This window comes from Coregonus clupeaformis, chromosome 5 (assembly GCF_020615455.1).
Source record: "Coregonus clupeaformis isolate EN_2021a chromosome 5, ASM2061545v1, whole genome shotgun sequence".
NCBI classification, from domain to species: Eukaryota; Metazoa; Chordata; class Actinopteri; order Salmoniformes; family Salmonidae; genus Coregonus; species Coregonus clupeaformis.
The window spans coordinates 3891095-3903193 of NC_059196.1; the positions used below are offsets into that span (position 1 = coordinate 3891095).

Here is a 12099-nt window from a genome sequence, read left to right on the forward strand (position 1 = left end):
GCCGTTTAAAGTCCTGAGGAGAATAAACGAAGTGACATACAGGTTGTTACTACCCTCTGATTACCGTATTAACCCCTCATTTCATGTGTCTCTCCTCAGGCCGGTGGTAGCTGGTCCGCTCCAGGAGTCTGAGGTACGGGAGGTTCCTCCACCTCCTCTGGACATTGAGGGGGCCCTGGCGTACTCGGTCCATTCCATCCTGGATTCGAGGCGTCGGGTGGGGGACCTTCAGTATCTCGTGGAGTGGGAGGGGTACGGTCCGGAGGAACGGTGCTGGGTCCAAAGACAGGACATCCTCAATCCCTCCCTGTTGAGGGATTTCCACCGTCGCCATCCGACTCGCCCTGCTCCGCGTCCTCCTGGCCGTCCCTGAGGCCGGGGTCAACGCACTGCTGGAGCCGCACGTCGGGGGTGGGGGGGGTACTGTCACGACTTCCGCCGAGGCTGCCCACCCTCCTGGTTCGGGCAGGCTTCAGCGTTCGTCGTCACCGGAGTACTAGCTACTGCCGATCCCATTCTCATCACTCCACTTGTCTTGTCATGTCTTGTCAATCACACACACCTGGTGCTCATTCCCCTAATTAGTATGTGTATAAGTGTTCCCTCTGCTCCCCTTGTCTTTGTGAGTGATTGTTTGTTGTGAGTGCGGTTGAGCTACATTTCACTGTGTTATTGCCAAGGTGGATGTTTTCCCTTGTATAGTTTCGTTTGACGCTTGGGGCGTTTGATTTATGCAAACGGAATAAACTCTGGACTTCGGTATTTTACCTCCTGCGCCTGACTCCTTCTTTCACACCTCGTCACAGACAAGCTAATATGTCTTACAGAAAGTCATTTTCAAGGTTCTTGCGATACCCATTTTAAGAGACACATGGTATTTTGAGCTTCCACATTTTAAGTAGGTAATTTGTATCTTATTGAAGTTCAATTTAATTTGTATCGCTATAATGTTTCAAATAATTATGGAGAACAAAAACATAAACGCAAAATGTAAAGTGCTGGTCCCATGTTTCATGAGCTGAAATAAAAGATCCCCAAATGTTTCCATACGCACAAAAAGCTTATTTCTCTCAAATGTTGTGCACAAATTTGTTTGCATCCCTGTTGGTGAACATTTATCGTTTGCCAAGATAATCCATCCACCTGACAGGTGTGAATGGATTATCTGTGGACAATAAAAGGCTACTCTAAAATGTGCAGTTTTGTCATACAACACAATGCCACAGATGTCTCAAATTTTGAGGGAGCGTGCAATTGGCATGCTGACTGTAGGAATGTCCACCAGAGCTGTTGCCAGGTAATTTAATGTTAATTTCTCTACCATAAACTGCCTCCAACGTCGTTTTAGAGAATTTGGCAGTACGTCCAACCGGCCTCACAACCGTAGACCACGCCAGCCCAGGACCTCCACATCCGGCTTCTTCACCTGCGGCATCGTATGAGACTGTATGGGTGATTGTTGACCAAGCGACGGGCCCTCAAGGTGTTTTTGAGGCCGCAGCTCTGGTTGTCAAGGCTGGCCTGCTAGACAAATATTGCCCGACCGAAGCCCCTATTGGTCACTGAAGCAACTTTTTGGGTGTAACTACTCATTATGGCTCGAGAGTAGAACCACATTGCAGCTACTCTTGATGTTTCTGATTTAGTATAAAACTATTGAATCCATGATAGTTTCAAATGATCATCTGAATTACGAGGGATGCGGTGCAGTCCCTTTTTATAGTTCAATGGGGATGACGTTACAAGCGATTTGCTTTGTTGGTTATTGTGTCATATGATTACGTCACTGCCGAGGAAAGCTATAAATAGCGGGTACAGCCGCTCAATCTGAATAGTTTCAAATGTCATCTATCATCATAATACCAGGACGCAGACACTCCTCTCGTGCTCGCCCAGTCCCCCAGGAGGCTCAGACCCAGGACTGTGAGACGTAGGAAGCATGGGAGCAGAAGGAGACTGTGTGGGACCAGAAGGAGGCGTTAGGCTGTGTGGGACCAGAAGGAGGCGTTAGGCTGTGTGGGGGCAGAAGGAGGCGTTAGGCTGTGTGGGACCAGAAGGAGGCGTTAGGCTGTGTGGGGGCAGAAGGAGGCGTTAGGCTGTGTGGGGGCAGAAGGAGGCGTTAGGCTGTGTGGGGGGCAGAAGGAGGCATTAGGCTGTGTGGGACCAGAAGGAGGCGTTAGGCTGTGTGGGGGCAGAAGGAGGCGTTAGGCTGTGTGGGACCAGAAGGAGGCGTTAGGCTGTGTGGGGGCAGAAGGAGGCGTTAGGCTGTGTGGGACCAGAAGGAGGCGTTAGGCTGTGTGGGGGCAGAAGGAGGCGTTAGGCTGTGTGGGGGCAGAAGGAGGCGTTAGGCTGTGTGGGACCAGAAGGAGGCGTTAGGCTGTGTGGGGGCAGAAGGAGGCGTTAGGCTGTGTGGGGGCAGAAGGAGGCGTTAGGCTGTGTGGGGGCAGAAGGAGGCGTTAGGCTGTGTGGGGGCAGAAGGAGGCGTTAGGCTGTGTGGGGGCAGAAGGAGGCGTTAGGCTGTGTGGGACCAGAAGGAGGCGTTAGGCTGTGTGGGGGCAGAAGGAGGCGTTAGGCTGTGTGGGGGCAGAAGAAGGCGTTAGGCTGTGTGTGATGGTCTGTTGGAGGTTTCAGATTCAGACACGTTCTGATATGATGTATTGCTTACAAAGATCCCACTAAGCATTTACCAATGTTTTGGATGTCTTTTTTATTTTATTTCAACATCTAAGGACGTCGATTTTTGGTCAGACCAAATCTGAATCAATCATAGAAGGTCTATGTTTGGTTAAGATTTTGTCGGATCTGGACCGGCCTTGATTTCAACATCCACCGAAGTCCAGTCCGGACCAGCCTATATTTGGCCCAAACATAGATATCTATCAGATTTGGTCCGGTCTGGACCGGTCTTGATTTGGCCCAAACATAGACGTCTATAATTGGTTCAGATTTGGACAAAATCTGAACCAATCAAATACATCTATGTTTCACAAGTTTGGACAGTACATTACATCACAATAGAGCTCAGTAGAGCCGAATACAATACATTACAACAGCGGTTCCCAAACTGTGAGGTCGTCAGGCAGGGCACGGGGGTCCCCCCCTCCCAAAATAAATAAATAATAATAATAATAATTTTAAGGAACTCAGTCCAGCTTTGAAAGTTGTAATAGTAGAATGCACAAGCTGCAATTTCAAAATTGGGTAGTGCATTATCAGTTTTCCTCTTGTCATGTTAGTCATTGCATACCTTAGAAAGCTATTTATAACTTGTCAGAAATGTCCAGATCAACTAGCCCATGTCAGCTAACGTTTTTTAGCTAGGTTTTTTAGCCCATAGATTTTGTTGTAATGTTTGAGTCACTCAAATATCACATGAATACACATTAGACATGGCAAAATGTATAGAATTGCAAGAGAATTAGCTTTCATTCAGCACCTAATGCACCTGATGTCAACGTCTGGAAAATACATCTGAAATATATGTTCCAGCGCTCAGAATGGCTACTTACTGGGATATGCCTAAATATACCGTTGATGATAAGGGTTAATGCCCTCTTCATATTTCTTGACCCTCTTATTTATCGTCATATTTCATTCAATATGTCCCAGTGAAGCATGCCATCGATAGGATAACCAGGTATCCAGACAGCCTCAACCCACATTATTCGAGTGTGTATGGTTGGGGTAGATGTGTAGTGCGTAAAAGTAGTGGGAAAATACATAGGGAATGGGCTTTAGCCAACCCATCAAGACACATAGCATTTTTCATCCAATTACAATTGAGGCAGGATTGCAAGGGGTGGATGCAATCCCCTTTTTAATCATGACTGTGATATCAGAGCCAATAGAGTGTGAAGGAGGGCGGAGCACACCATTCTATGTCTGACAGCTGCGAAATAGAAAATGTTTAGCACATAGCCACAGGCACCTTGCTGCAAATAGGCAACCATCACTATAGCCTAATGCAAAGAAATCAGTATGGATATCCACATGTGCGATGAAGAACAAAATTGTATGCAACACGGGGGTTAAAAAAGATAAGGAGTGGAGCAAGAACCTTTTTGTAAAATAAATATTGAAAGTAATTCAGGTTTTTCTATCAAACCATTGGAAGAGGATTTGGAACCATGTACCATGCCTTTTCTTTCCCAATGACTGCGGAGCGCAGTCGGAATAAGGAGCGCCTGGAGGCCAGTCTGGCCGGACTCTGTGAGCTGGAGCTCCGCAAGCAGAGGCAGGAGTGCCTGGTCCTCGGTGCTCTGTCCCTGGGGGAGCCCATGCTCGAAAATTCCACAAGGAACAAGCTATCTGGTTTCAACAGCTGGGGGCAAGATAACTTGACATTGAGACGTCAACTGGTAAGAAGTTAGAGAGATGGGGGTAGTTTGGACATTGTTGCTTTTTTATCTGGCAAATAGGTACGCTAATATACTTCGTAGAAACATTGTTCCAGTGCGCAGAATGGCTACTCGCCAAGGGTGGTCGGTCGCCACCGCGATTAACCCCCATTGTACCCCTAGGCTCTACATGGAGGGATAGGCTACATAGCCTATATAAAATACGTAAAAAAAATGTTTACCGTTAGTGGACAATGCATTGGTGGGGTGCGCCTATTGCTCAGCGACGACACTTATCTGCAAGAAAAGTTACTTAACTTGATTAATGGTATCCCCATCTGAAAGGATCTAATCGTTCCCATCCTTCGGGCGCAGATTTATGCCTTGGGGTAACGAAATGGGGGGTGGAGCGGTCCACGGTTTAACGACCCATTGTTCCCTGCATGATCCCTGCATGACCAGAGATTTATGTTGTATTTTACTTAGCAAGTGTTTATACCTATTAATTCGTCGACTTTTCTTTTTCAAATTCGTTTATAACGGGAGATGATGGGCTATGTGAATAGTTACATTTCTATTAAATCAATTTTGATAGGCCTATGTCTTTATATGATATTAATAGCATAGCATCATATATAATTTAGATATAAATTATAAGGCACGTTTCTTTAGCCTGTGGAGATTTTCGACGTCCTTATGGGAACTAGCCTATAGGCAAGGATGGATTATGCTGCCAGAGGTGGGCGTGATGCGTGTCCCACCACTCAAGAGAATCCGACCATCCAACCCATGTTATCCCAAATAATAATAAAAAAGATCTCTAGCTATCCATGACGGAAACTATTACACATGCATAGCATTAGCCTATTATAGAGACAATGGGCTTAAAAAATAAATAAAACATATCTTCAAACAATACATATTTTCTTTGGAATGAATGGGATGTCACAATTTTCTCCTTATGCCCAACTTTCTCCCTCTATCCTTAAAAAAAAAAGACTCACAGGCTTAGTAGCCTTCAGACTACACTACACCCTCGACTCGCACACGGCCCACTGTCTTCAGTAGAAAGCTCCTATCAACGATGGTGAAATAAATTAAATCAGCCGCGTTCCTCTCCTCCAGCCTCCCCCCGAGTTCCTCTCCTCTGCCGCGGCCCAAACAATAGGCGCATATGGAGCGGAATACTAATGAACCCGAGGGCCTTGGTGCGCAGACAGGGGAATCATGCCGCCACTTTGAAAGCACAACTGTAACAGATCACCAATGAGATGTCAACGCAGAACAAACTGGCTCCGCTTCGAAGGGGATGGTAAAGACTATTTCTTAGACTGTGCGTGGAGTGACTGCCCCTAAATGCCGCATATATTCTCACAATGTGCAGTGCGCATTTCATCAAATCATTCCGGTTGGTCCATTTGAGGGATCTGTCATTTGGATCGATGGATATTAACTACATTGTCGATCCAAGCAAATTCCTTGGAGGTTATTGGTTGGAGAATTATCTGACATCAAGGTCTAATTGAACCACCTTTATTCAGCCCATCTACCCAAACATCACTTCTCCGTGTGTCACCACTGGACCCAATCTCATATTGCATGTAGAGAGTCTATGTTGTGTGGAGGCTTTAAGGCACGTTCACACAGAAGCAGCTGACCCATGCTGCCCTCTCCTGGGAGGGGGGGGCAGTTCCCTTGGCAGTGGCTTTGGCCCTAGGGCCTCCTGTCCTGTCTATAGGCCATTGGCCCAGTGTGGAGGTGCTGACAGACATGCCATGCCAGACAGCAGCTGGTAAAGCACAAGACATTGACTGCACTCTGAGACACCCTGCTGTGTGTGTTTGGAGATCTCAAGCATTAGCAAGCCTGTGTGTGTGTTCATATGTACTGTATGTGCATGTGCTTACGTGTGTGTGTGTGTGTGTGTGTGTGTGTGTGTGTGCATACAGCTGCGTCGCTATTGATCTATGTGCTTGGCCTCAGTTTGTGGTGATTTGGGCATGTCTAAGACGCCGTGTGCCCTTGTGTCTTCCGTAGAGTGCCACATCATTAGTGAGAGTACCCCTCTCAGCAGTGAGTGACTGATGTCTGGGTGGGTGAGAGCGTCCTGGGCCTAGGGCTTTGTCCCTTAACATCCCCCTTCTTCATTAGCCAGCTTCCCCCTGAGCTGGAGGCTCTTAGCAGCTGTGTCACCTGAGCACTGACTGACTGATTGGGAAGTCAAGCTGGATAGAGTCCATTCAGAGCCAGTTGTCTCTGCTGGGGAGGCAGGCCACGGAGGCCAGAGTGTGCAGCTTGCATGCCCCATTCACGCCTGTTATGTAAACATGGTGTGTGTGCATGCATGCATGCGTGTGTGTGCTTGTGTCTGTGTGTGAACGGTGGCTTAGACAAGCGGTGGAGTAGTGGGGGTCAGGGTGGTGTTGTGTAGCAGTAGTTTCCGGCCTCCCACAGTCCTCTCCCTTTGGTGCCAGTCACAACATTGCTTTAATTATAGAGGGGCTGTGTGCCCGATTCCATGGCTCCCCGTCTCACTGCCACCGAAGCTGCCTGGCTTCTCCCCTTCCCATCCCCCTCTCCTACGGAGAGAGCACAGGATGCAATAACATAGTAATGACACCAGGCAGTGTGCGGTATGAGACCTGGGAGCCAGGAGGCGTCAATTAATAATGCAGCAGAATCAAAGGTATCGTCATGAAAGGGAACCCGCCTGAGACCCCTCCAGAGCTACACACTCTGGAAGTCAGCAGTATGTTTACTGTGTGTTTGTTTGTGTGTCCTCAAAGATTTGTTTGTGTTCTGTGTCATTACATTTGAATTAGCCAGCCTGTCACAGTGTCTGCTAGTTCTAGATCCACGTGAGCCTAGCATGTCGGAGGACCTAGGCCTAATGATCCATTGTGTGAAAGTGTGTCACGGATAAAATGATTTCCAATACACTCTCTTCCTCTCTCTCTTTCTTTCCTACCTTCCTTGTGTTCTTTCTTTTCTCGCACTCAGGTTGCTATAAAACCTAGAGATCTCTTCCACTTTCCTATTAGTAACCACCATAATACAATGATTTTGTATTTGATATTAGCTTAGTGGCAGAAAACATCTCTCCAATAGGTTTTATTGCATAATGGATGCTTAGGCAGACAGTCTGGCTTGGGTCTTTTGGCTGTTCACAAACACAGAACTGCTATCACACTGATCTATTCTAGTCTGCCTTAGACAAAGGACCCAGAATCCCAGCAATTATTCCAGCGCTGCTGAGTGACTAAAAAAGCAGCCATCCTCATAACCAGATATGTTGCTGCTTGTTTTTTTTTTACTCAGCATCCATCTGGTGGTCCTCTGTAGCTCAATTGGTAGAGCATGGCGCTTGTAACACCAGGGTAGTGGGTTCAATCCCCGGAACCACCCATACGTAAAAATGTATGCACACATGACTGTAAGTCGCTTTGGATAAAAGCGTCTGCTAAATGGCATATTATTATTATCTGAATAGGAAAGTTGGGATCTACAGTATGTGGTGTGTTTTTATACAGTCTAGCTAACATACTGTACGCTCATTTAATTCAAGGAATAATTTCCCCTCCCCGCCACATCCTGATGGAGGCAGCTTGCTGCTGAAACCCTGGTCACTTTTAATAAATAATTTGTATCCCAGCAGTGTACAGCTACATCCTTTTTTAAGTAAGCCCCTTCCACACACACACACACACACACACACACACACACACACACACACTCAGACACACACACACAAACACTGTGCATAAAGCGACTCCTGTCAGTTGTCTAACAGCCTCTCCATCCCCAAGACTCTGTAATTTAGAGTGTCACATCATTTTGCTGATGTCTTTTAATGACATAATTTAATGTAGCAAGAGTCATAACAGGCAAATTGAAGTGTGTGAGTGTGTGTGTGTGTGCGTGTGCGTGTGTGTGTGCTGGGGAGGCCATGTGTAGCTAGTGTTTGTTGGCTGTGAGTGCTACTCAGATGACCTGCAATTGCCTGGCTGATTGAACAAGCATGTCCAATTGCACATTTTCCTCCTCCCCTGGTGTATGATGTGTGTCCTGCTGCGTGTGCATCCACAAAAAGAACATCTCAACACAGTTCCCAGAACAGTGAATCATTCATGTTCCAGCTGGCTGCATCCTCAGGTATCTTACGTAACTGGGATGGGGCTATAGGAGCATGCATTTAGCCCATGCAGCCATGCACACTGATGTCTATAGGCCTATACTACTGCCACTATCCAAAGGTGGGAAGAAAACATTCTTTATAAGGTTATCTGTTTAAGGTTAATCGTGTGTTTTGGTCTTCCAATTTAATGGATGAAAAATTACTACACTTGGTCATAATTCACATTGACTTATAATGATGTATGTCTTGGGGTGTGTGTGATCATGCCTGTGTGTTGGTCTGTTTCAGAGTGCGCTCCAGAGCTCCCCCTGGGGTAAGATGCTGGCACTGGAACAGCAGGTGGGCGAGCTGAGAGTGGACACAGATGACGTCACCTATGAGGGGACCCAAGGGAACACGGGGGACAGTCGGCCCAGCTCAGGTACTCCTCATGCTACCACTTCTCAATTTCTGACCTCTGAACTTGAACCCCTGAACCACATCAGAGGGGCATGGAGTACTTATATTTTTCTTAATGTAGACACTGTAATTTACCTTATTTTTGTGTGTGTATTTGACCCATGTTCTGTATATTTTCTGTATACTCTTTTTACATGGATCGTGGCCCTACATTTCTTTGAAGTACATGTATAATGACTTTAACATTTAATTAGTTTTTGACAAATGTTGTTTTTATGCCCTACTTTCTACTGTTAGTGGTTCTGTGGTTTGTGAAAGAGCGGAGACGTTGAAAATTAGTTTAGTCAACATATGGTTTGAGAAAGCCTGAAAGAGCTGAGGTTTAATGCGTGACATCATCTGTGTTTCTAGGGTTCTATGAGTCGAGTGAGGGCCAGTCTCCAAAGGGGCATTCCTGTCCCTCTGAGTTCCCAGAGCCCCCCCCTGGCTGGGGCTACAGCAGCACTGAGAGGCCCAAGTCTCTGAGTGAGTTCAGCTCGACTCTCACTATCAACAGTTCTCTTTCAACCCCAATAGGGTTCATGGTATCATAGAACAATACCATGGACTGTCTTAACTTTATTACATCATTATTAGAGTTGCATTAGGTACTGGTATCAGTAGTAAAACAAACATGACTTCTCTCTGTGCTCTCCATCTACAGAAGATGCCCTCCAGCTGACAGGTGAGAGTCTGATGGAGCCAGCCCCTCGTGCCACTGTGCCCCGCTCCTTCTCTGCCCCCTACCCACCCCTGGAGGGCATCGCTGAGGAGGGTATGGCCGAGGAGCCCTGGCAGTGGGACCCACACTCTGCCCAGGATTGGGAGGACCAGGACCAGGCCACTGAGGAGGACTTCCAGCAGGCCCTGAGGGTAGAAGGCTACATCCTGGGTCTCATCCATCGCTACACGCTCTCACCCCGGCCCTGCATGCCTCGTACCAGCCTGGGGCCTGACCCCTCCATCTCCTCCTCCTCCAGCATCAACAGGCAGAGCAGCCTGCGAAGGAAACCCCCTCTTCACACCCCCGAGCACTGCATCCCTGACCCACAGGACCTCTACCCTGACCCTGAGTGCCAGGCCTGGGGGTGTGACCCTCTAGACGGGGAGGCGTGGGGGGTAGAGGCCCCATCCATGGAGGAGGACTGTTATCTGTCTTTACCCTACCCTCCCTCCAGACCCCACTCCCTGGCTGGGGGGCATCCACCCTCCCTGGACCCCCCTTGTTTCAGTAGTGAGTCTGATTCCCCCCAGCACTACCTACTACCCCACTCCCCAGCTTCACATAACCACCTTGTCAGAGCCCAGTACATCCCTGGGCAGCCTTGCCACGCCCCTGTACGCTCCCCCTCACACTGTCCTCCAGAAAACTCCCCCTCACATTATCCTCCAGAGCCTTCCAAGCCCAGCCGAACCTTTGTGTCCCCAGACCAAAGCAGCTCAAAGCCCAGAGCCACGGGGAAGAAGAGTCATGAGGAGAGACAGAGCTCCAAGAAGCCTGGCCACAAGACCTGCCGCTCCCAGTCTGAGAACAGTCTGATGGGGCAGAGTGCTTTCCCTAAGCGCAGGTTCAGCACAGCCGAGCGCCCCCAGAACCAGAGGGGCCAGGGTCCACACACAGGCCCCCAGCACAGCAACACCGCTGGGGGGCGACGCTGGTGCTCCACCCTGGAGCTCAGCCAGGAGGAAGGGAAGACCAAGGGTGAGCAGGCCCACAGATGCCCACATCGTAGGGCCCGCCTCACCCAGGCCTGCGCTCATCCCAACCCCAACCATCACTCCCAGGTCCATGCCCAGCCTCGCCTCTCAGAGTACCCAGAGAGAGCACCTCTGTGTCGTGGAGAGGACGGCTATGTGCAGGCTGACCCTGGGGAGTCAGAGTCCAGCATGAGTGAGGTGTACTCCCCTGCCTCCAGCTCCCTCTCCAGTGACTCCGATGAGGGGGGGCTGGTGTGGCCCCAGCAGCTGCCCCCTCGCCTGGCCCCCTCCTCTTCCTCCTCTTCCTCCTCCCATCAGGCCTCCTCAAAGGCCTCCTCGCAGCCCAAGGCCTTTGTTAAAATCAAAGCCTCTCATGCCCTGAAGAAGAAGATTCTGCGATTCCGCGCCGGCTCTCTCAAAGTCATGACCACAGTCTGAAAATATGTCTGTCACTGACTGCTTCTACTGCCCATATCCTGTACAGTTCAACCTACATCACCTACAGTTCACACCCTCTGTCTACCTCTGCTGGTCAGTGCAGCATTGTCATCAAATCAAAAGCTATTTTACCTTTAGGAAAAACTCAGACGTCTGTAACTGGCCTAAGCTCAGTATCATGATATCATCTAGCTAAACCACATTTCACCATCATCAGACTGTGCATTAACTCTGCATTAACCATGAATGTGTTTAATGAAAGTCATCCTCTGATGGTACCACTGCCATGTCACATATGTACACCTGAAAGTGAACCGCTACCTCTCTTCTCTCAGCTGCACCACCTTGCAGCCTGAACTTGAAGCCCATGTCTGTAGCACTGACCCTGTAGGGGGCGACTGCAGTGAGGGGTCAACACACACACTTCCGGCCTTGTTTGTATGAATGTAGTTTGTAAATAAAAAAATTGTGGTCTCTTAGGCCATGTGTTTCATTTGACACTTTCTAGTATTCAACCTGGAATGGTGGACTCAATAATGCCTAATGGATATTTCTCACAAATAAATACAGTTATTTTCACATCAGATCTTTTTCAGAGCTGATCTGATTGGTCAAAGACCAATTAGTGAAAAAAATATCAGAATTGAGCTAACTGTGTTATATGTAGCCTCTCTCTGCCTAAACTGCTTTCAGTGTGCAATGTTGCATAACAGAATGTGTACATCACTGTCACCCCCCTGTTGTGTATCAGTAAAACTGCCTTAAACTTTGCTCAAAACATCTGCTGCATATTTTCATTGACCAAGTTATGAAAAAAAGTTGTTCATTCTAAGATTTTATGACATTATTCCATCACTTCTTGCATGATTGAGAGTATGGTATACTATCCCTAACCCAGGCCTTACCCTTTTTATTTTTATTAGGTTTTTTTTACAGTACCAGTCAAAAGTTTGGACACACCTACTCATGCAAGGGTTTTTCTTTATTTTTACTATTTTTTACATTGTAGAATAATAGTGAAGACATCAAAATTATGAAATAACACATATGGAA

General features: G+C 47.8%; 1 protein-coding gene across 1 annotated transcript; it reads left to right on the forward strand.

The window, feature by feature from the left end:
* The first annotated feature begins 3867 nt into the window (after positions 1–3867).
* LOC121558587 (dapper homolog 3-like) lies at positions 3868–11816 on the forward strand. The gene is made up of 4 exons (XM_041871960.1): positions 3868–4358; positions 8761–8893; positions 9283–9396; positions 9575–11816. The coding sequence occupies exons 1-4, from the start codon at positions 4128–4130 to the stop codon at positions 11044–11046; spliced, it is 1950 nt and encodes a 649-aa protein (XP_041727894.1). The 5' UTR covers positions 3868–4127; the 3' UTR covers positions 11047–11816.
* The last annotated feature ends 283 nt before the right edge of the window (positions 11817–12099 follow it).